General features: G+C 41.9%; 1 protein-coding gene across 26 annotated transcripts in view; it reads right to left on the reverse strand.

Annotated features, from left to right (window-relative positions):
* The window catches only part of DTNA (dystrobrevin alpha), a 282794-nt gene that overhangs the window by 61316 nt on the left and 195998 nt on the right, over positions 1-25480 (reverse strand). For 18 of the 26 annotated variants that reach the window (XM_029068850.2, XM_029068846.2, XM_029068847.2 and 15 more), the window contains 7 exons: positions 24269-24354; positions 21177-21331; positions 16965-17070; positions 14004-14170; positions 11453-11577; positions 6290-6298; positions 3858-3941 (listed from right to left, as the gene is read on the reverse strand). In XM_029068850.2, coding sequence (XP_028924683.1) covers positions 3858-3941; positions 6290-6298; positions 11453-11577; positions 14004-14170; positions 16965-17070; positions 21177-21331; positions 24269-24354 — 732 coding nt within the window. The remainder of the gene's footprint in view (positions 1-3857; positions 3942-6289; positions 6299-11452; positions 11578-14003; positions 14171-16964; positions 17071-21176; positions 21332-24268; positions 24355-25480) is intronic. The other 8 variants (XM_016227832.3, XM_016227838.3, XM_016227845.3 and 5 more) reach the window with 1 other exon arrangement.

Raw genomic sequence — 25480 nt, forward strand, 5'->3', positions numbered from 1 at the left:
ACTATCCTAAGTGCTTAGTACAGTGTTTTTTACCCCGTAAGCAAGCACTCAATACATAACATTGATTGATTTCAAGTTTTAAAATGTCATATAAATATAACCCTTGAGCATCAAAAGCACAGAAACAGCACAAGGAAGAAAAGGCCTTTTCTAAGCACAAATGTTAAAAAGAAACGGTGAAATCAGGATGGCCAGCTCTTTTGTACTTTAAATGTCCTGCTTCTCTGAAAGTTTGCTCCCGAGTAGAAACATTTTCCTTTCACAGTAACCTAGTGGGTAAAATCCAAAAGTAAAACCTTGGAAAGTCTTTGTTTCTTTCTCTAAACACACCTTGTAGCAGGCACCATTTTTGAAGCATAAATGAAGAAATCACTCAATACAGACTTGAGATTTCATACCAAAAAATGTAGAATGTATCTATTGAATTTCATTTTGGGAATCACAGTGTTTTAATCCTTAGCATGTACTGAAACAAGATTCTATTTTATGATGAAGAAGAGAAAAAGTAATTTGAATACTGCTCTTTAGTTTTGGGGAAACTCTTAAACTGTGAGCACCCTGAAGAACAGGGACCATCTCTGACCTGATTATCCTGAATCTACCCCAGCTCTTAGTACAGTGCTTGGAAAGTAGTAAGCACTTAATAAATAGTGCAATTATTATTACCGGGGCAAATGAGGAAATGTACTGCATTCTCGTGACAGCGAGGGTGCATTACAGTGCATGAAGGAAACCGCTTAGATGCAGGAAAAATGCAGTGAAATATCAAAAAATGGCCCTAGGGCCTTGTGAAGATCAAAGCTTATATTACTTTCTGATGCTTTCTGAACAAACTGGGGAGAGAGGATTCAAGAGCCTAAAGAAAATGATTCTGATGAGATTTTAATTTATCATTCCCTTTGCTTTATTATTCTACTTACAGACATAAAATAAAGCTTAGGATGATAAAAATAAGTTTGTAAACTCATTTTTAACAGAGGACATGTAAACTTAAATAATGTCTGTTTTACCTAATGGTGTGAAAGAAACAGCCAGTGTGTTTTGGACTCCTAGGATTCTTTACCCTGAGTCCCCAAATTACAAAAGGGGACAATATTCTACATAACATTTATTTACTCCTCTGGGAAGATGGAAGTAACAGGATCTTTAAGGTAGTTGTTTGCAGTTTTACAAATTAAAAACACTGCAACAGATGTGAATGGTTAAGAGAAACTCAATAAATGTGTGTACGGTTGGATTCATACAACTTGGGGTAGACTTGCAATGATCTACACATTTGAGCCTGAGGTCTAAACAATTCTAAAATCTGATGGAAATCCAGGCTTTCATCATGGACTTTGCTCTCGAGAAGCCTCTGTAGCCTTCTCAGCAAAGAGAAGGCCAGGACTTTGTATACATTCAATATATTCAAGCACTTACATTCTTTCCTGATAGTGGAAAGGGACAGAACTAGAAATCTTGATTCTGATATGAGAATTATTAATTCAGCTCATGAGAATTTACTATGAGCTGGGCTGGGAATGTGTCTGTAATTCATTTGCAGACTCTCCCAAGCGCTTCGTACAGTCCTCTGCACATAGTAAGCGCTCAATAAATATCATTGGTCATTGGATTTGGGATGCTTGGAAATCACTTTCTGGGTCTCATCCTGGGGACAGTGGCATCTTAAAAGCAAACAGTGGAGGGGGGAGGTTTGCTTAAAAAGGGGAATGTGGAGCAGCTTGGGCTCAAAAAGAAAATGTATCCAATTCAGGCTGTGTGTAAAGGTTTGTGATACTGTGCTGAAGGTGAATGCAAGAAAAGTGTGGTGTAATCTAAGGTTTGTTGGAAGTCTAATCAGAATCTCATTAAAACCACAGATGTCCTCTATCCCACTGAGCCATTGTCATAGGGCGTTTTAGTAATTGAGCGGGATGACTAACAGTTTCACTATGGAACTACTGTAGTTAGTGATTTAGTGCTTGCATACTGACCATGAGCCGGGCTGAAGCTGATTTACAAACAGCTTTATGAGGGAATGCCCATCAGCCACAAGACTGGCTGGACTGACTCCCTCAAGAAACCTGAATAATTCAAACAACAGAATCTCATAAGTACAGATGCAGCGGAGTCCTCCAAGAGTGGAAGGACATTCCACCTCGTGAATTTAAAGGGAAAAGACTCTCAAAAGCAGAAGAAAATCAAGTCTGCTCCACAATAAAAGAATATCTCTGGGATTTCCAGGGAATATCCGCCCCACAAAAGGGGATAAACAACAATTGAAAATATCACTTTTGGTGATGGGATACTGTAGCCTCTGAAAAACCAGAGCTAACATGCTTAGCTTTGGCAGAAAGCAGTTTGTCCCAAGTTAGCCTAATTAGATCCCTCAATGTTTTCCCAGGATTCATCTGCAGTCCACAGAAGTGGGTGAAGAAAATCAATTGGCAATTCAGAGTCTAGTTGGGTGTGGCCTTAGGTGGTTTGATTTTTTAGGAAAAAGCTAAAATTGCAGACAGTTCACAAGGAGCCACCTGGAATGATTTTGAGTAATGCAGAGGTAGAACTGTCTGCTCATTTGAGGATATTTGGTAGGCCGTTCAATTGTTGCCTTATTCTATTTTTCTAAGGAGTTGTTTAATTTGGGTGACAGAATTCTGCCACAATCTGTTTATCCTTCTAACTACAGACTGGGAGCTCTTCCAACTCTAGTGTCTTGTTTATGTCCACACGTGAGATGTCACAGAAGGGCCGCCAGGGAATCCTGATATCACTATGAGGAGCTTCTCGGTCTACTGCAGAGCCATTTTGAGAGAATGAGGTAATAGTGGGCCTTAAGGTTGTCAAAAACAAACACTAACCTTTCAGGAAAAGCCTTGGTATATTATTAGACATGAAATGATTGCAGATTTCTTTCTAATTCCAGACATCTGCTATGTGTGATCTCTTCCTTATGCTTGGTTGCTATTTGTCCCCCCTTCTTTTTTGAATGTTCACTGGATACCTTCCAACAATCCTTTGCTGCTGCCATTATTAGTAATGCCTGACAAATCAGTTCTCCCAGTGGGGTGAGGTTCCTTGCAATCCTCTCAGGTTTCTAACTCATCACTTTACAGAACAATCCATTCCACCTGAGCCTATCAAACACTGCCCTAAAATGACTTTTCCCGGGCTTGCTCCTTTGACTTCTATCACCAATACTAATGCAGTGGCACCTACAGATCATTTGAAGCTTTAGAGCGCCAGGTTTTTACAACATTCAGAACATATTTGTGGACCCTAAAATCAGTTCCATATGTCAAGAACAGATCTGTCTGGTTCTGGAAGGCCAAGGAAAGATGAAGCAAAGAGGACTTTTCTGGCAAAACAACAACAGGGTAAGTGGAAGTGGTGCCTCCAGGGTTAAAGTGGCTTTGCCATTACTGGGAAAAAAACCCAGCTGGAAATATCATTTTTAATGATGGGATAACCACTGTCTCTGGGAGAACCAGAAAGACTTGTGGTAACATAGGAAGGCTGAGGAGCTGCAAGATCTGATGGTAGGAAAGTGCAAATACAAAAGGCACCCGCTTCCCTTACCCTCTGAGTAGGTCATAGAGTACTGTCTGCTTTAATAGGCTGAATAATGTGATGTGAATGGAGCAGAAAGTCAGGTACCCAGGTATAATCTTACCCAGTGGTGTGTTAGCTCTCTCCTGGAATGTTTCAGAATATACGGAAATATAGATGCCAAGGCCAAAGGTATTTCTAAATCAGTTTTTCACCAATATTTTCATGGAACGATTTAAAGTAGAACATCCCCTCCCCCCATGTGAAATTCAAGGTTGATTTCTCCAGAAGGTGGAACTGTTCCATATCTCAGTAGGATAAGTACTTACCTCCTGGTTATGAAAGGACTTCCTGAGGAGGGGACCGAGTGGGAGAACAGTGTGTCATTCATGCTGGTAACAGGTCTGGGAGGCCTAAAACAAAGAGGAACAATGGCTACAGTCAGTGAAGACTCTCCCTGGAATAACGTCTCATGACATAGTGGTTAGAGCACGGGCCTGGGAGTCAGGTCATGGGTTCTAATCCCGGCTCTACCATTTGTTTGTTGCTTGACCTTGGGTAAGAAACGTCTCTTCTCTGTACTTCAGTTACTTCATCTGTAAAATGGGGATTGAGAGAGTGAGCCCAACGTGGGACAGGGACTGTGTCCAACCTGATTCACCTCAGTGCTTAGAACAGTGCCTGGCACATAGTACAGGCATAACGGATTTTATTATTATTATTATGTGAATCTGGAAGAGTTCTACAGAATCCCTAGCAAAATTGATGCCAAAGAAACGTTTCCCTCATCCAATGACTACCTTCAGGAAAAGCAGTGAGTGTTCCACTAAGAATGCAGAAGCACAGTCCTACTTTGATGTTAAGATACTATAAACACTCCAGGGCTCTCTTCTTCCCTTTGCACTCCCACACATGAAAGGAGGAATGAATGGAAACTCCCCTACAGCTGTCAGCAGGTTGCTCTCTGGAAACACAACTGCTGCATTTGGAGGCCTGGCAGTGATCAGCCAGGAGTTCTCAAAGACATTTCCTGGACACACAGCTGAATCACTGGATTTTGGGGAATGACTGAGGGGAGTGGCTCTTCCTGCCCTGTCTTTCTCAACCTTGAGCCACACCCCTGTGTAGGTGAATGGTCTTTTTTCCCTTTCCCTTCATGTAAGGGGGTATCAGGAGAGCCAAGGTAATTCTGGGACCACCTCATCCTCAGCATAAAGGATTCAGTGTTTTCTAGCGTATTACAATACAAAGAAGTCAAATGCTGACATTATTCCAAATCGTGGATTTCCTCCCTTTCCTGTGACCACTCTTCCTGTCATTTCTGTAATTTCCACCTGCATTCAGGTTTAAAGGTGTTGAAATGGGAGCAGTTTGGGGCTTCATTCTGGGCCTGAATATTGTAAAGGCATCAACGATCTATAAAAGCAATGAGTGTCAGCCTTTCAATGTAGGGAGAATATAGAGATGCTTGACGTAAGCAGTTTGGTTAGAATCTCGTACTGGACAATATAATAGGGCATCTGGCTGTTGCTTTGCCCATTATTAGTATATCAAATTACAATCTACTGTTATTTGGTTGGCCCAACCTACGATGAAGTTCATTTTACAAATAATCTTCTAATTTGTACATTTTCATAAAACCTGGCATTATTCCAGGTTAAGCTTCCTGATCTTTCTCTGACTCAAGCCAGCTGTTAGAAGAGGGAGACTTCATTTATCATGAAGAATTTATTGGACAATCACTAGATAATATGGGCATGCAGCTTTTATACATACAAATACTAAGCATACATACATACATACATACATACATACAAATACTACTATAGAATCAGCTATTTCTTCCCAGAAGTTAGAATAAATCTCCCTTTTAAATGAATGTGAAGCAGAAGATCTACAACACTTCAATGGTTCTAAATAGCTCACATGAAGTTGAGAGACAAGAGCACAGAGCTTTGAGTTGTTTATTTAGTTATTTAGAGAGGAAATACTCTGTCCTTGCCTAGGTGAAGAACACATGCAAGGTTTGTTTAAAACTAATTTTGATTAGAGGTTTTCCCTCCAACATTTATAGGGAGAGGGTGATGGTTCTTTGGAAACTGGTCTCTAGGATATTTGACGTGGTGAATGTCCAGTATGAAAGGAAAAGAACAAAGATAATGATGCAATTCATTTTGCTCCTTGGTATTTCTGAACAGTCTGGCTTCACCAAGGGAGATAAGAGAGCACCCAAAAAGAAGGAATTCAGCATTCTTTTTCACTCAGTTGGAATTAGTGTTACTTCCTCTGGGGAGAGGGCAAATTCCTTATTGCAAGGCTCAACTCCATCTCCAACATCTTTTCTATTTGCATGAGGAAGTCAACCCGTTTTGGGGATCTAAAATAAAGTGCCTGACCTCTTTACCAGGCCTTAATTTTGATTCCATGGCAACTTGGAAACTGTAGTGCTGGTTTCCCTAGCAATAAAGCCCTTTTATACTAGTAAAAGTGCTTAGTCACTCTCCTGAAAGAGGTGAATCTGATTCTGCTTGGCTGGATACCTTGAAATATCATCATCACAGGTTCTCATCAACTATTCCTGACCTTGGTTTAAACAACTAAAATATCCCCTTCTGCATCAGGAGATATTGGCCAAGCATCACAGTGAAGAACTGATACAGAGTCAATGCTTGACTGAATATATCAGTTTAAGTTTCAGGACCGACACATCGTTATGGTTTAAAGATCCTTACAAAAGATTAGATAGAACTGAAATACTTACCAAGTGTCTCTTTGGCAGCAAAAATTAAATGAAATAAACACAGTTAATTAAGGGTGTCAAAAACAATACAACAGCAAGATACAGGGGTTCTGTACATATGAGAAGCACCTTGGGAACGCACAGGTGTAGGCAGATAGGAAGGTAGGTAGGCTGGCATGTTGAACTGCCTGACAAGTAAACTCGGGCTGCAATTAGCAGAAGAAAGGAAGGCATTTCATGGTCCATATTTTTGAGACATTTATTAATCTTCAAAAGAAGAAAATGAGATCTGAAATTCTCATGAACCCATGACCAGCCCCTGTGCTTAATTCTGTTCAGAATTTATCTGGCCTGCACCACAGCTGCCTCAATTTTAGAGCTATTGGAGATCCGATAAAGGATCTACTACATGATTGGTACCAAATTCTAAATTACAGTCTTTTCCAGAATGAAGGAGGAAAGGGAATCTAGAGTCTCCAACCATCTCTCTCCAATACTGATTTCTGAACTCCTGGGGACAAGAAAGACACACCTGTTCTAAAATGGGCAGAAATGGGTTGGATCTAGAGACAGTGGTGGCCCCTGCTATCCTCAGACCACTATTAGATAATGGAATAAAGGCTGAGCCATTGGGGACAAGGATTGTCTCTATTTGTTGCCGAACTGTACTTCCCAATGCATTTAGTACAGTGCTCTACACACAGTAAGTGCTCAATAAATATGATAAATATGATTGAATGAATGAATTCAATGGATGGATAGGTGAGTAAGCAGCATGGCATAGTGGATAGAGCCTGGGAGTCAGAAGGTCATAGGTTCTAATCCCGGCTCTGCCACTTGTCTGCTTTGTGACCTCGGGTAAGTCACTTCACTTCTCCATGCCTCAGTTACCTCATCTGTAAAATGGGGATTGAGAGTGTGAGCCCCACATGGGGCAGGGATTATGTCCAATCTGATTTGCTTGTATCCACTCCAGCGCTAAATACAATGCCTGGCCCACAGTAAATGCTTAACAAATACCATTATTATTATTATTATTATTACTATTATGGTAAGGCATTCTAGAGTCACATTTAAAATTTGCTAGAATATTTGCACAAAAGAACACAAGCAATACCAGACTGGGTCAGACCAATGGTCCTTTCAGTTCAATATTCTGTCTCCAGAGTAGCATCTGAGGATTCTTAAATAAGTAGTTCGCCTACTGTTCTCCCTGACGTTCTGACTGCTGATGCACCATTTCACATCCCTAATACTTTCCTCTAGTACCTGACTGTAAACCTAGCATCCAGATGCCATAAATACTATCCATTCAACAATTTGTTTGTGAATGAAATGAAAGAAACAGATACGCACTGGGGCACTGATGCAACTAAAAATGAACTCCATTTCCTTTCCCTATTAAGCTTCTACCACAGCCATAATCCAATAAGTGATCAGGATCTCTGCTTCCTGGGAGCTCCGCATATCCCTGGACATTTATTCCATTACTCTGCACACACCCTACAGCTGTGAGATTATTTGACAGTGGTGCAACGAGGCCGAAAAAACTGAAAAGTAACAGACAGTAGCATTTGAAAGAGTAAAGGTGGGGAAAAAGCGAGGCCAAGTGGAAAGAGCATGGGCATGGGAATCAGAAGACCTAGGTTCTAATTTCAGCTCGGGCGCTTACCTGCTGTATGACCTTGGGCAAGTCACTTAACTTCTCTATGCCTTAGTTTCCTCATCTGTAAAATGTTCTCCCTCCTACTTAGACCATGAGCCCCATGTGGAACAAGGACTGTCTGACGTTATTACCTTGCATCTACCTTAGCCCTTAGTGTAGTGCCTGTCACCACCTAGCAGCTTTAGCAGCAGCAGTGGGCTGAGGCTAAGAGCCATTACCATTGGGATGCACTAATTTTACACTCATTCTATATTTTCAGGAGAAATTTCCTGCTGTTCATCCCATAGATGAACAAAGAACCTAAAGTAGGTTAGTAAGAACTGCCACGGGTAGCTCAGCACAAATGAGGTGACTGTAGATTATCAGCTCGTTATGGGCAGGGAAGGTCTACCAATTCTCTTGTATTTGGAATGCGCTCCCTTTTCAAATCCGACAGGAAATTACTCTCTCCACCTTCAAAACCCTCCTGAGGGCACAGCTCCTCCAAGAGGCCTTCCCAGACTAAGCCCCACCTTTCCTCATCTCCCTCTGCTCTTTGGCCCCCTCCCATCTCCACAGCACTTACACAGAGCACGGGCTTTGGAGTCAGGGCTCATGAGTTCGAATCCCAGCTCTGCCACTTGTTGGCTGTGTGACTGTGGGCAAGTCACTTAACTTCTCTGTGCCTCAGTTCCCTCATCTGTAAAATGGGGATTAAGACTGTGAGCCCCACGTGGGACAACCTGATTCCCCTATGTCTACCCCAGCGCTTAGAACAGTGCTCGGCACATAGTAAGCGCTTAACAAATACCAACATTATTATATGTATATATCTGTAATTTCATTTATGCATTTTGATGTCTGTCAATGCCCCTTCTAGACTGTGAGCTTGTTGTGGACAGGTATAATCGCCGTTTATTGTTGTATTGTACTTTCCCAAGCACTTAGTACGATGCTCTGCACTCTTTAAGTGCTTAATAAATATGATTGAATGAATGAAATGAATGAATGAATGTACCAAGTGCTTGGAAGAGTACAGCACAACACAATTAGCAGAAACATTCCCTGCCCATAGAGGGGGAGTCAGACATCAATATGAATAAGCAAGTAATTTATAATATATAATTTAAAAATAGGTACATGAGTGCTGTGTGGTTTGGGGTGGGGCAAATACCAAATGTCCAAAGATCACCGATCCAAGTGCACAGGTGATGTGGATGGGAGAGGGAGCCAGGGAAGAGAGGGCTAAATCGGGGAAAACCTCTTGGAGGAGATGTGGCTATAATAATGCTTCGAAACATGGAGAGAGTAGTGGTCTGGCGTATAAAGAGGGAATGTGGGAAAGGATTCTATGGTGAGATACATGAGATCGGGACACAGTGAGTAAGGTGGTGCTAGAGGAGCGGAGTGTGTGGACTATAGTCTTTGGACTATGCTGTCGAGTAGACTTCGACCCATAGCGACGCCATGGACACATCTCTCTCAGAATGCCCCACCTCCATCTGCATTCGTTCTGGTAGTGCATCCGTAAAGTTTTCTAGGTAAAAATCCAGAAGTCGGGTTTACCATTGCCTCCTTCTGCCCAGTAAACTTGAGTCTCCGCCCTCGACTCTCTCCCGTGCCGCTGCTGCCCAGCATGGGTGAGTTTTGAGGAGGAGATCAGTAAGGTGAGGTAGGATGGGGCGAGGCACTGAGTGCTTTAAGAACAATGGTAAGGACTTTCTTTTTGATGGAAAGGTGGATGGGTAGCCACTGGAGGTTCTTGAGGAGTGGGGAGACATGGACTGAACATTTTTGTTGGTAAATGATCTATGTAGCAGAGTGAAGCATGGACCCGAATGGGGAGAGAGAGGAGGCCGGGAGATCAGCAAAGAGGTAGATGCATGCACTTAGTACAGTGCTCTGCACACAGTTAAGTGCTCAATAAATACCACCGATTGATTCACTGACTTTCTTCTGAGAGCATCGAATGAGTCTGATGGTAACAGTCTGATAAAAGACAATCTACAAATTTTCAACTTCCTCAGTTATTTCCAAGAGGCTAAAATTCTGCTTGAAACCTTGCCCTGACTAGCCTGCAAGGAAAGGAACTGGGGACTCCTGGTTATAACTCTTCTGATGCAATAACCCATTTAAAAAAACTCTGATATGAAAGCAAGTTGCTCACAGAGTCTTGGTTTTAGTCATGACACTAAATTAAGCATCTGTAGGAGTCTTTGCCTTTGCCTTGAAATAGTTTTCTTTACCAGAGCACGCAAAGTCATTCCAGGTAATGGGAATTGCTGTCTAACAGCTAGGCCTGTACATAACTTTTATCGCAACTTCATAAAACACATGAAACTAGCACAGCATAATCAGCACTGATGATCTACATGGAGAATTTCATCTGTGTTTCCGTTTTTAAAAATTGCCTGTTAAAACTTCTAACAATGCACAATTTCAACGTGTGGAAGATCCCCTGAGAACTCAGAAATGAGCAAATATAAACCATCGTTTAAAGTGGTGAATGAATTATCTCAGTAGGAGGAAGGAAGTGAATTAAAGGGGAAAATCAGAAGGTCCACATATCTGAGAGGTTAAAGAGTACAGTTATTATTGGTTTGTTAGATATAGCAATACAAGTAAAAATAATTTCCTGACTTGATGATGGCCTGGAGTTAATTTATAATAATAATGATGGCATTTTGGCTGTGACCAGATAAAAGAAGGCCAGTAGAAAGCACCTGGTGGCTCTCTCACATTTTTGTCCCACTGTTTGACCTCATGCTCAACCATTCAGCAATCTTTTCATTCAATAGTATTTATTGAGCGCTTACTATGTGCAGAGCACTGTACTAAGCGCTTGGAATGAAGTCGGCAACAGAATCTTTCAACGACAGGAAGTCTATGCATCTTCACAAGTTATAAATACCTGATAGAATACATTTCTCAATGCCAAAAATCCCTCCACTCATTTTTGATTTGTTGATTTATACAAAAATGCCAAATGTGGAGGATCCATTCAACCTACTATGAAATGGCCTACCACTTTTCAAAAGGCAAAGCCATTTAACTCAACTACCAAATAGGGTCAGGTTCCCACTGTGCCTGACCCCTATTCTCTGTACTGCCCCATATCAGGTAGAATGCATCATTATTACTGTTGGATTCCTTGTCTCCTGCCCTTACTAGTTTCTACATGACCTCTCCAACATGCCTGAAGGGATCCCGGAGTGGCAGAGAGACGTCGAGTCTGGCGGTGGGATTTGAAACCCAAGTTTACAATAGGGTTGAATTCTCAGTCACCGCAAAACATCAAACAAGGCCACTCTGAGTGAGGAAAATGTGCAACATGCAATCTGTGAGCTGCAAGGGCTAAATGTATTTAGTCTGAACGAAGCCAGTCATCTAAATATCATAATCAGAATACTGGATCCCTTCCTATGTACTTAGTGTGAACACTTAATCTCTGTCAGTGGCTACGGAATTCCCAGTTAGTTTCAGGTGGTGCGAGCAGAAGAGCGACCCCTGCATCATAAGCATAGCATACGGCTACTTACACAATATGAGCCAAGTTCAGAGGTTTCTCCGGCTGGTCGGGGAACATTGGATGCAGAGGTTCACGGCTGGAAGCACAGCTTAAAGACTTGCTAAGGGCATTGGTTAGCTTCTTGGCCGGTGATTTCTGGGGGGATGGAAAAGGCAGAGGTAATCTTGCAGCTAAGTTATACAGTTATCATAGTATATATTCTAGAGTATGAACCACAGACAACTACCATGAGCAATCATAAATCCTTAGCTTTAGAAACTTTCTTCTCTTTTTATGGTATTTGTTGAGCACTTACTATGTACTAAGCACTGGGGTAGATACAAGTGAATCAGGTTGGACACAGTCTATATTCCACATGGAGTTTACAGTCCCAATTCCCAAATTACAGATAAATTAACTGAGGCACGGAGAAGTTAAATGACTTGTCCAAGGTCACACAGCAGATAAATGGCGGATCCAGGATTAGAACCCAAGTCCTTCTTACTCCTAGGCCTGTCTACTAGGCCATGCTGGGAGAGTCATTTAGAGAAATTATTATTAACCTTTGTATTGCTCCAAATCTTTCTCTCCCATTATTTATATTTATCACTGCATATGCTTAATTCTAATAATCACCATCATTGTGGTATTCATTAAATGTTTACTATGTGCCAAGCACTGTACTAAGTGCTAGGGTAGATAGATACAAGATGATCAGATCGGATATAATTCCTGTCCCATATGGGCCTCACAGCTTAAGAATGAGGAAGAACAGGTACTTAGTCCCTATTTTACAGATTAGGAAACTGAGACATAGAGAAGTTGAATGACTTGTCCAAGGTCATATAGTTAACAAATGGCAGAGCTGGGATTAGAAACCAGGTCCTCTGACTCTCAGGCCTGTGTTCTTTCCACTAGGCCATACTGCTGTCCTCTTTCCTTCAAATATATCTTACGGAGTCTTGAAGGAACCTCATTTCATTATCAAAGTCTCCCCTGAAGAACCCAGATTCTATGTTAGTTCCTGTAAGGTGAGTACAAATTATTACCTGTTGGTATATTTACATTTAGTTCCCAATAAACTGGAATAATTGTGGCAGGCAAATGGACTGAAAAGTTTTTTGTTGCTGTTGTTGAAAGTGATTCTCAGCTTACCCATACGTAGAAATAACAAACTAAAATGAGTTTGAATCTCATGAGAAGGGAAGAGGAAAACACACACACACACTCTAGCATGTAAAGCATTTGACTGGCACTCTGAGGTAGTACAGTTCCTCTTTTCAAACAATGGGCATTTGTTCCCTCAATCAATCAGTGGTATTTATTGAGCACTTAGTGAATGCAAAGCATTGAACTAAGCGCTTGGGAGAGTACAATACAACAGAGTTGATGGACAAGAACCATGCCCATGAGGAGCCAGGGTTGCGAAGTTGTAGGACATTTGGACCTAAAACAATTGCAATTTATAATAAATCCCATTAGCTAACCCCTATATCCTATAACCTCCACTAGAGAGTCTACCACTCGATTGTATTTAATGAGCGTTACTGTGACTTGTACTAAGTCTAAAGTCACTTACCAGTTTTGACCATCTAAAAGGACTGTGCAATGCACATATTCTACCTGCTACCTCCCCTCAACGCAACCCGCCCATCCGACCGTGTTCCCCTGACTCTGGGACACATACTGTAGATCCACCTTGTGATCCAAATCTTTTTTTGTCCTTGCTTCATCTCCATCTGTCCAGGATGGCCCCGCCCATTCCATGGCCCTGCCCGTCCCCCAGGACCTCACCGGGCTGAGCCTCTGGAGCCACTGTGCCGGCCCAGAGTTTCCAAGTCTGATCTTTCCTGTGGAACTATCTGGCCCTTGGAGACAGGGGCAACCTGGACAGACTGGGCCTCTATCCACGCTCTGAGAATAAACACCAGTATCACTGCGAATCATCTCCTAATGGTGATATTGGGTAATAACTGCTAGAAAAAACTTAAATTCTTTCCAGCTTTAATAAATTGGAGAACTCTTGGTTTCAAATGAAAAGATTTGTTTCTAATCTAATCGCTTGATACCAAAAAAATGTAAAATATAGGTTATCATTCAGCCCATACTCCCACACTGCTTTTTCTTTACTTGACATTGATCTCTTTATGAAAGCTAAAGAGAATGAGAAAAAGAAACTGATAATTATTTTTCTATAGGTTTTGCAGAAATTAAAACAAAAAGCCAAACTAAAGAAATCTTCACTTACTGTGAAAATAAAATTATACTTCCAAGGGCTTCCCGCTGTTCGTTCAGCCAGCATCCAGGACGGTATTACACAGCTAAAATCTTCAAATCCATACTCTCACTTCCAAAAACACGCTAAAGGGCAGCCTATTGACCTCATAAATTAACAATACGAATAGGGATTTTGGGGAACCGAGCTCCCCCTAACTTAGGAAAAAGAAAAAGGAAGTTTTCCATCCGGAGCTGGAAAGTCATCCTGCTGGCTGCTTCTAAACCCAATTCTTGATGTCCCTTCCTCTTCTGCATGCTGAAGATTCAAACACTCCGCAGCAACCAATACCCAACCCTTGCCTTACCCACGACGTGTACTCTTTCATTTGATGCTGGTTGCTATGGGAACCACTGGCATGTCCCCTCCAGAAGCAGTCTTGACAGAGCTGGTAATTGTGACACTGCTGGCATCGGTAGCGAAATCCCATCATGCTCTCACTATGGCAGTAGGAACACTCAACAGGGTGGAAGACTAAGAGAGAGATGAATGAAATAAACAAAAACAACAGAACACCATTAAAAATAAAACACCGCCTCGGCAATGCATCCTTCCATTGGGCACAAACCATTTTCAGCATCCAGAGTGCCTTTGGTCTTCCCCAAACATCACATTGAGCTTATCCCTGAAATCTCATCACTCTTTTTGGTTTTAGGGGTCAGAAGCGGAGATGGACGATAGATGACTTCTTACATCTCTTGAAATGCTGACTCCTTTTTCGCCTTCCATTTCCCACCACAAGAATATAAATTACCCGTACTAGTTTTCCAGGGGAGGAAAAAAAGAGAAGTTTCTGCCTCTGAAGAGATTTATGTAACTTCTAGAAAGCCTCAGAAATAAAATTAATAAAAAAAGAAGGCATCAGGGAGAGAAAAATGTTTGGGTGGATATGTGTGAAAGAGATTAAAAGAGAAGCAGCGTGGCTTAGTGGCAAGAGCCCGGGCTTGGGAGTCAGAAGTTGTGGGTTCTAATCCTGGCTCCACCACTGGTCATCAACTGTGTGACTTTGGGCAAGTCACTTCACTTCTCTGGGCCTCCGTTCCCTCATCTGTAAAATGAGGATGAAAACTGTGAGCCCCATGTGGGACAACCTGATGACCTTGTATCTACCCCAGAGCTTAGAACAGTGCTTGGCAGATGCTTAACAAATACCATAATTTGTACCTCTGCACCTCTGTAAGTGCTTAACAAATACCATAATTATTATTATTAAAAGAGTGAAGGAAAAATCAAGAAGATAAAATCCAGAAAAGCTGGAGAGAAAGAAGAGGAAATAAATAGGAAAGGCAATGTGTACAGAGAGAGCAAGGTGGAAGGAAAAAAGAGAAAAAACAAGAAAAAGAGAAAAGAGATATAGGGAGAAAGAAAAGTTATTTGATGAACAGATATAGTTACCTTTTCCTGTTGCATAGGCAGTCAATGGTATTTATTGACCAATCAGGCAATAGTATTTATTAAAGTCTACTGTGTGCAGAGCACTGTGATAAGCCCTTGTGAGAATACAATGGAGTTGGTAGATCCAAACCCTGCTCTCAAGGAGCTTACACTCGAATGCGGGAGCCAGATGGTAAAATAAATGACAGGGGAAATAGCAAATGTATAAGGATTTGTAAATCAGAGCTGTGGGCTTCAGGTGAGTATCAAAGGGCTTGTTTCAGTCAGGCTAAGAAACTCAGGGCAACAGTGTCCCTGGGAAGGCCACGGGCAGGAAGAGTAGCAAAAGAGGGCTCAGGGACCCATTCTTTGAGACCAACTATTAATGTCCTCCTAGGTTATAATACATTCAGTTACAAAATCAAACCAACACAGGAGCAGGTGGAGGGGTGGGTTGACTTTATAGACAGGGCAAAGCATTTTCCCAGGGGTAAGGTGACTGGAAATTTGTTCACTTTAAGTCAGAAAGAGCGAGATCAGAAAAGTGGGGAGAGGGCAAGAAGAGGAGGGAGGAGAAAAGAAAATGAAAAGGAGAAGAGGCAGAAAAGGAGACAGAGAAAGAAGGGAGAGAAGGTGAAAGAGGAGAAAGATGAGGGGTGGTATTCAATGGCTTTTCCATCACTAACACCTTCCCCACTTCTGTCCCACAGAGGAAACATGGCCCAGGATTGGCCACTTCTGCTTGAAGTGCAGCAGTGGGGGCTCAGAGGATCTACTCTGGGCTGTTCTGCCAATCTGCCAGGTGTTCCAGTGGTTGCTAGTGACCAAGGCACACACCACTTTCCCTCCTGCTGACTGAAATGAACATTTGTCTTTGCCAACCTATGGAATTTTAAGGTTTCTGTAAAAATGTCCTGAAGAACATAAATAGTAGGAGGTGGGCCAGACCCTGAAATTTGGGGACTGTCCCACTTAAAATCTGGACCCTGGACACATCACACAGGGAGGACAGGGCTTTCAGAATCCTCTTCTGAAAATGGAAATCCTTCCTTGATTAATCTGAACATCATTTTTCCCTTTCTGAGACTTCCCTTCTCCCCCACATCCCAATCAGCTTTTATGATTCTGACATGGCATCCAATTTATGGCACTCAATCGGCTCTCTCCCCTCTACCTATTCTCACTTGTCCCTGACCACAACCCAGCCCAGCTGACCTAACACCCAGTGGTTCTCTGTGCCATTATCTCATCACTCCGCAGTCAATCCCTTCCTCGGGCACTTTCTCTTGCCTTGGACTCTCCTCCGTCTCCTAACCAAATCACACCTCCTCCTGGAAACCTCCCCTGATTAGCCTCTCATCTCCCCACCATATTCTCCCTCCCGAATGCATCATCTGTGCACTTAAGTCCATACTCTCTAAGCACTTTGATAGTCAACCCACCCCACCCCACCCTGGCAGCAGTTATGCTCATATCTATCGATCAATCAATGGTATTTATTGAGCACTTATTGTGGAAGGAACACGGTACTAAATGCTTGGGAGAATATAATACAATAAAGATTGGTAGACGGGTCCCAGAAAAGGGCTTACAGTTTACAGGTGGAGACAGGCATTAAAATAAATTGTGGACATGTACATAAATGCAGGCAATGCAGAAGGGAGAGGGAATGAGGGAATGAGGGCTTAGTTGGGAAGGCCTCTTGGAAGAGATTTGATTTTAAAAAGTCACTTGTCAATTTGTCACCACGGCACAACAATCTCTAGTCTTACTGAATGTCCAGAGATTCCAGGCCAGTGGGTCACTTAAAACTTAAAGCCCACACAGGGCAAGCAGAGGCTGCATGATTCCATAATCAGGCTCAAATGTACCTGCTGAACAGTTCACTACTCACCATTTTCTACATTGGCCAGTCGATGTAGAAGCGGTAACCAGACCAGACACTGGGGTGGAGGATCAGACATGAGAGTATCCAAGAAAGCATTCAACGTGACTTTTTTCTGTACCCAAAAGAAATAAACAAATCAGTGAGGGAAGAAAACAGCTTTACCTCAGCAATTGTATGTAGCCCATGGGGAGAATAAATTCTGTGACAACATCCATCACGCTCAGTTTAACAAGAAGAAAAGGACCTGCCAAATGTGTTACAAAGTTACCTGAGCATAATCAAGATATGCCATCTTTTTTACCTCCAGAAGCCCACACAGGTCTGAAAGAAAACAGCTCCTCTTATTCTTTCTGCAAAACTTAGCTTATTACAAGCATGTTTAAGTCCTCTGATGCCAAGATGTCAGTGGGGAGACAACAGAGGAGATAAAACAAAAGTTTAACAACAAAAGCAGCATGGCCTAGTGGAAAGAGCATGGACCTAAGAGTCAGAGGACCCAGGTTCTAATTCCTGTACTGACAATTGCTTGCTGTGTGACCTTGGGTAAATTACCTAACTTCTCTGTGCCTTAGTTCACCTTGTTCTTCCTCCTTACTTAGACTGTGAGGCTCATGTGGGATAGGGACTGTGTCCAACTTAATTAACTTATATATACCTCAGTGCTTAGAACAGTGTTTGACATATAGTAAGTGGTTAAATACTATAAAAACAAAAGATACAAGAGGAATTTGCCAAGTCACTTTGGGTAATGGTTATTCTAATTAAGGTCTGGAACAATGATGTTGAGAGGAAGAGCAGGAGGAAGAGAAGTGCCATTTCCACAAGATCCCTTGATGATTCTCTATTTGGCATCTGATGGGGGCTACAACAAATAAAATAGGTTTGAACAGTTCATACCTAATACAAGCTACTCCAACTAAAGCGTTGGGATCTCAGAAGCACTGGAGAATATCACCCTTGACCTAATGTACTATCAGTCACTCTCTCATTCCAGATAATTCTATCAGGACAGTGAAGCATTATGTCACCTGGAATGAATGAAACCAGAGGAGGCTAAGCTAATCAGAGCAATTACAGGGAACAGTGTGTGGGTGGCTGTGTAGTGAAAAAGTGGATCCAAGCAGGGAAAAATAGCATGTTCTTTAGTCAAACTGTAATCAGCACCACTGAATTAAGGCTCACAGTCTGACTTTCCATCTTCCAAAGACAGAATCCAGCAGCAATTGGATTCAGAGGTCATAGTCTGCAATTCTCTGGGCTTCAAACCTGGAAGCAATCTGCTTTGAGTAACTACTTGGTGGAGTGTGGGTATCACCAGAATACAAACGCATTTAGTATGCACTAACTTAAGCCTAGCACTGTGCTGGGTATTATACAAAATTAATCATGCATGCACAGTCCCTGCCCTCTAAGGACTTGTAATTGGAAAGACAAAGTCCTTTTTCTGGATCTTTCAGTCTTTTACTCCTCTTTCCAATTTTGTCTTTTGTCATTTCTTATCTCCGATCCTTTTCCTGCTCTACACATTCTAGTCAATTTATTGCAGGGCTTCCTGAAAATTAAATGATACTATTTCCCATGAATACTATTTTATGCAATAATAATGATAATAATACCTGTGTTTTTTATTATGCACTTACTATGTGTCAAATGCTGACGCAGGTACAAGATAATCAGGTCAGACACAGTGCCTTTCCCACAGGGGGAGGTAGAACAGACATTTAACCCTCATTTGTACAGATGAGGTACTGAGGCAAGAGAAGTTAAGTTATTGCCCAAGGTCACATAACAGGCAAATGGTAGAGTCAGGATTAGAACCCAGGTGTCCTGACTCCCAGGAGACTGGCCCCTCACATTTATACCATTTCCTTAATACAACAGCATTAATAACTTCTAGTCAATAGGCAACAGTGTCAATGAAATTACTGTAATACAATACTTCGAATGTTTTCATGAACACCTTTTATTTCATTACTGTGACGGCTGTAAGAGAAATGGAAATAAGAAAACTATTTCACCTATCAAAGTGGTTGCTTTTCTGAAAACAGATTCATTTTTAAGATGTGTTTCCGCTAGGCACCTGTTTATATCCCTCACCAATTAAGCTTTTCCAGCATCTTACCAAGCCACCAACTTTCCCCAGCTCAACTAACAGTGTCAGAAATGAAAGCAAAAGCTGAATGCTAGTATTATGGTTGAAATACACAATACTGGAGAAGCAGCGTGGCTCAGTGGAAAGAGCATGGGCTTTGGAGTCAGGGCTCATGAGTTCGAATCCCAGCTCTGCCACTTGTTGGCTGTGTGACTGTGGGCAAGTCACTTAACTTCTCTGTGCCTCAGTTCCCTCATCTGTAAAATGGGGATTAAGACTGTGAGCCCCACGTGGGACAACCTGATTCCCCTATGTCTACCCCAGCGCTTAGAACAATGCTCGGCACATAGTAAGCGCTTAACAAATACCACCATTATTATTATTACTGTGTCGTGTCCTGGTAAATGCACTAAGGATTCAGTAACACAAGGTTTGAAAGATAATAATGTGGGTTCTGATGAAAGTTGTTTCTTTCTTTTGATTCCTATGATCATAATAAAAATGCAATATTTCCTTGTCTTTGATAATAGGGTATTGTCTGTTGCATCTGTCTGTTGTGACACTTGGTTCTCTTTTTCCTTTTCAGAGCAAATATAATTTAAACAGAAAAAAGAACTGACATATTTTTAGACTCATTCGATACTTCGCCTTCAACATCATCGAATCTGGTATTAACAGCCCTCCCAGGTGCAGGGCTAGTCCTGATTCACAGTAAGTTATTAGGACCTGGTCAAGAACAGACATGTCAATTCAGGTGGAGACCATTTGGGGGTTCGCGAAGGAGCACTGTGTAAAGGCAGGGAAAGGCAATGACCAGCACACATGTTTTCAATGGAGATAGGTAATAAAGAGAATGTAACTCTTGCAGAGGACAGTCTAGAGAATGCATTTCAAAGAGTAGAAGAAAAAAAGTCATATCAAATGGCCAGAAGACACTCACACGCAGGACACAATTCCATCAGCAAAGCTAGTGACTTGAGAAATGGGCATAATGAAAAGACCTGAACGCAAAAGCCGACCTTCCAAAGAGTAAAAGTCAATGATTTGGTAGAGCTCAACCACATCACACTAATTGCAGAGGCAGAGGACAAATAGACGATAGAGGACTTCAGGAACAAACAGAAGCCTACTTTTGGTTCTAACAACCAAAGCCATGAATTTCCCAAGTAAATGGGGTGTCCACGCAAACCACAGACTAAGGACAATCAATCAATCCTATTTACTGAGCACTTACTGTGTGCACAGCACTACTGCTAAGGACTTGGGAGAGTATAGTATTACAGAGGTGGTAGACACATTCTCTGTCCACAGTGAGCTGACACTCTAGAATTACGAATATATATGTAAGTGCTGTGTAGATGACCAGTCAGCAGGAAAGCAGCAAGATGGGGAAGTCTCCACTGTCCTTTTTTAACTTCTACCACTGGAATAGACCAAATAAGCACTTCTGGGAAAGTAAGCTTCCCTTGCACAGGCCATTTGCCATCTTGCTCAATTTATCTGATTGTTGTCAAATGGATGTAGCCTGAAGGTGTGCCTGCAACCCCATGAGAACCCGGGTAGAAAACTATGCCATATTACCTTGATGAATATTCTTGTCATGGATAAATTCTAGGCGGTAAGCTCCCCCTCTAGACCCTAAGTTCCTTGTAGGCAGGGAACATGTCTACCAACTCTGATGTACTGTACTCTCCCAAGTGTTTAATACAGTGCTCTGCACAGTAAGCACTCGATAAATACCACTGATCAATTGATTGACACAGGCCAGAAGTTCACAACAAATCCACTGTGGGCCTTATGCCTCCTTGATTCTAAGTCATTGCTCAATTTAAGAAACACCTCTCAATCTTACTGATTTGGTGGATTTCAGAGTATAGATAATAACACAGCACTGTCTTCAACACCCTTACAGCACCTTTCAACAGTGTACAATTCTACCATTACCACGAAGACGGAGAGAAAAATATGTTTCCTTCTCCAGGCTACTCAAACTCTGTCGCTGCAATTCCTGTATTTACAGTTGAGGGCCAATGAGAAGCCTGGGGCTCATGGGTAAATTTTTGAAAAAGAGTGGGAGATGAGGGACCTGCTGTACCTTTTTTTTTTCCAACATCCATCCTCTTTACCTGTTGAGAGAAACAGGATCTGGCTGACTGCTCCGTATAGCCAAATGAGGGACCTTCAAAAACTGCCGTTGGCAATTTGAGGACTTCTCGCAAGAACAAGTCATATCGTCCATAAACCATAACTCCACTGGAGTCGGAAATCATTGAGAAAATATCTAAGCAAAAAGGGAAAAAGGATTTAGTTCATGCAAATAGTTTTTCAAATAGTATTTTCGGTTTATCTTAAGGTTACATATTACTACCTTTTGTGAGTGAAGATGGGGTGATTGGGAAATTTTTATCCCTACAGATGGGTGTGCAGCTGACAGTTTCTCTAACAATGACAACAATTTATTATTATTGTTATTGTTAACTATAATAATGATAATTGAGGCATTTGTTAAGCTCTTAATATATGTCAAGCATGTACTAAGTGCTGGATACATACAAGATAATTAGGCCCTCACATTCTAGATAAGAGGGAGAACAGGTAATAATGATAATAGTAATAATAGTAATGATAATTATAGTATTTGTTAAGCGCTTACTATGTGCTAGGCACTGTACTAAGTGCTAGGGTAGATACGAACAAGTCGGATTGGACACAGTCCCTGTCCCACATGGAACTCACAGTCTCGAATCCTCATTTTGCAGATGAAGGAACTGAGGCACAGAGAAGTTACGGGACTTGCCCAAGGTCACACAACAGCAAGTCACAGAGCAAGGATTCAAAACCGGGTCTTCTGACTCCTAGTGCTTTTTCCACTAGGCCACATTGCTTCTCCACGGCGATACAAATTAAAGGTCATCCTTTACTGTGCTTTTGTAAAGCCTGGGAGTCAGAGGATATGGGTTCTAATTCTGGCTTCCTGGCTTGTCTGCTGTGTGATCTTCAGTAAGTCACTTTAACTTCTCTGTGCCTCAGTTACCTCATCTGTAAAATGGGAATTTGAGACCGTGAGCCTGACATGGGACAGGGACTGTGTTCCAACCTGTTTTGCTTTCATCCAGCCCAGCATTTAGTACAGTGCCTGGCACATGGTAAGCACTTAACAAATACCATTATTTGCTGCCAGCAGTTTGGAGTGCTGCTTTTCATATCTGTAGAGTGCTAATGTTATTGAAATTTTAAATTTAATCCAACTTGCTTCGAAGGAAGAAAAATGTATATTAAATGTGTATTTAAATGCACACTTAAATGCCTCTTGTGCTTCTTGCTGCTGCCATTCCTTTTTAACTGTTCTTTGATACATAGCATATGACAGTAATTAAAGCAACAAATGGGTCTAATTTTACAAATTGCAAAACATGTACTTTGTTTCCTGAGGTCATTTACCAATTTAAATCTAAATCTTGCCATCGAGCTTATTAAACTATTAACTACTTTGTGGCTATGTGATAGGGTTTGGATAAATTTAGGGGCCATTGTCCTATAATGGATTATTAGAAGGAAAGGTTATTAGAAGATGACTCCATAACTATTAGGATGAGTGTTAAGGATGATACCCATCCCCCTGCTTCCCCAAGCATCTTTTGATACCACTGTCAGAGACAGAATACCGGACTCGATGGCCGATTCGCTGAGCCAATACGCTAATGCCAGGGGGATGATATTTACAAGCTGACCTCATTTCAAATCCACAGTTAGAAACTTACCATACTTCTTACTTAGAATAATAAATATACTAGGGCTTGTTGCCTCCTAAATTCCCTCTTTTGATTTGTTCCATGACAATAGAGTTTGTCGTGTGAAGAAAAAAAGAGGATTGCCTCTCCCAAGCAATTAGTACAGTGTGCTGCATATAGTAAGTGCTCAATAAATCCCACTGAAGATGATGACATGGCAGTGAGGCTAGGATAACAGGTAATAGAGGTGAACCACTTCAGAAAGGAGAATAATTTACAGGTTGTGCCACTGGAACTGTGTTCTTTCATAAGCGCTTAGTACACAGTAAGCACTCAATAAATATGAATGAATGAATCTCCCCTCTGGAAGTTCTAAAGGGCCTTCTGGAGTTATTCGCCTGACTGGGTTGAAAGGATATGGCACGATTCTGGTGGTGGTGAGACCTGAACCCCTCTCGGTTTGAGTCAGAAGTGGAATGGGTCAGGGTTCATTTCTACATGGTCCACATCAGTCTGTTGTATTGTACTCTCCCAAGTGCTTAGTACAGTGCTCTGCACATAGTAAGAGCTCAATCAATACCACTGATTAAGCAGGCTCAGGAGAGCTCTGGTTTCCGGGACCAGGGGTGAGGTGGGCAACTCCCAAAATCCGAGGCCTCGGAGCACAAAGGTATGTGGAGTTTCTCCAGCCCGTGGTTGATCTATATTGGTTTGAGTGCTTTGGTGCCAAAGATCAGACTGATCCTAGTCACTTTTGGTAAGCCAAGATGAGCCATCTCGGATCAGTGCACTGAGCTGGAACAAAATGCTTTAGCGTCCATTCTGAGCTCTGCCATTTTAACCTCTGAGCCTGTTTCTGGGTGTCTTTTCCCCTTGAGGCAAGTTCTACAAACAGAAAAGGTTGATTTTTGATGGCTAAAGGAGGACCCTCTTGGCCATTAAGATGAGAAAACACTGGGAAAAGCTAATAAAGGAGGTTGGAAAGCCTCTACCCTTGCCTTAAGGGTGCTGAACCAAATGATCATTTAAGATCTCCTCAAGCACAATTTTTCTTTCATTCATGGAGTAACTGACTAGAAGATTGAGGCAGTCTACTTTAATCCTTAATGTTCACCTAATGTAAATTGGTGTATTTTGTATATGGTGAGATCACAAAACCTGGAAGTTTGATAAATCAGAGAAATGGGTAATCAACTGTGTTCACTGAGTGCTTATTGTGAGCACAGCACTGTGGTAAGCACTTGAGAGAATACTTGGGAGAACTGGATAAGCAGCAGGGAGTACAGAAAGTATTGATAATTTTATTTATAATTCTGTTTCTGCCTCTGTAGAATACAGTAATTATTTAGAAACTACATCAGAATTTTTTTACAAAGCATCAATACTGTCCATGTTCCTATTCATCAGGTGTGGGTTTGGGGCATGATGAGTAGGAGAGGGAGATCCATCATCTTGAATCAGAAAAATGACACACAACAAATACTCACATCTTAATTTGTCCATGATCTTCCCTCCACATAGGGTGGCTAATGCCATTTTGACAGCAAATACTGAAATTTTTCCATGGCCTTCCCTGTTTGACAACAATAGGAAAAAGATGTCATTAGGAGTCTGAACAGTTCCTAGTCTCACCAGAATGTCAGAAAAATGGCATTAATAATGCTGGTATTTGTTAAGCGCTTACTATGTGCAGAGCACTGTTCTAAGCGCTGGGGTGGATACAGGGTAATCGGGTTGTCCCATGTGAGGCTCACAGTCTTAATCCCCATTTTACAGATGAGGTAACTGAGGCCCAGAGAAGTTAAGTGACTTGCCCACAGTCACACAGCTGCCAAGTGGCAGAGCCGGGATTGTAAATAGAATTCAATAAGAGTTTCTGGAAAACTCCATGCTCCCAAGTTCCTTGGTGAGATAACTGCAGGGTGTTCTGAAGCTTCCTTATAGACCCTCTATGCTACCTAGAAATACAATTATTAGTTGCTCAGAAACATTCCTCTACTGCAGTTTTTAGATTCAACAGAATGAGGTAGGATTTATGGAGTTATCTGTGAGCTCAGGCTTCAGTGCACCCAACCCACACTCTGTCACTCGATGATTACTTAAGCAAAGCTTCAGGCATATCCCATTGCCAGATCATTCCTTACCTTGATGTACCAGCACAGCCCGGATCTGATCTTTCATTTTAGAGGCTGTCACATCCTAAAACATTTCCTTTCAACTTCCCTCTCAGTTCCTACACGTGAGTCATTCAGGCAGTCACTCAATTACACACAGTCAACAGCACTCACAGGGGTGCCCACTGGTGGGGTCTTTATGGGTCATCATAGTTTGGAACCTTTTCAGGTCTGCACAGGGCAAAACCTAATATTACGTACCAAGTGTTTTGCAGAAAGGATTACAGTACTGTTTGGGGAGTTCCAGCCCACCCAGGCAGCTTTGACATTAGTTGGCTCATCTGATTTTGGGTTAGCCAAACCCCAGCCTTGTTCTCTAATTCTACGGCTACAGAATCCTATGGCTAATTCTACAGAGGCAGCGTGAGCTAGTGGATTGATTGCGGGCCTGGGAGTCAGGAGGACCTGGGTTCTAATCCCAGCTCTGCCACTTGTCTGCTGTATGACCCTGGGCAAGTCATTTCACTTCTCTGTGCCTTAGTTTCCTCATCTGTAAAATAGGAATTAAGACTGTGAGCCTGATGT

Source organism: Ornithorhynchus anatinus, chromosome 7, assembly GCF_004115215.2.
Source record: "Ornithorhynchus anatinus isolate Pmale09 chromosome 7, mOrnAna1.pri.v4, whole genome shotgun sequence".
Classification (NCBI taxonomy): domain Eukaryota; kingdom Metazoa; phylum Chordata; class Mammalia; order Monotremata; family Ornithorhynchidae; genus Ornithorhynchus; species Ornithorhynchus anatinus.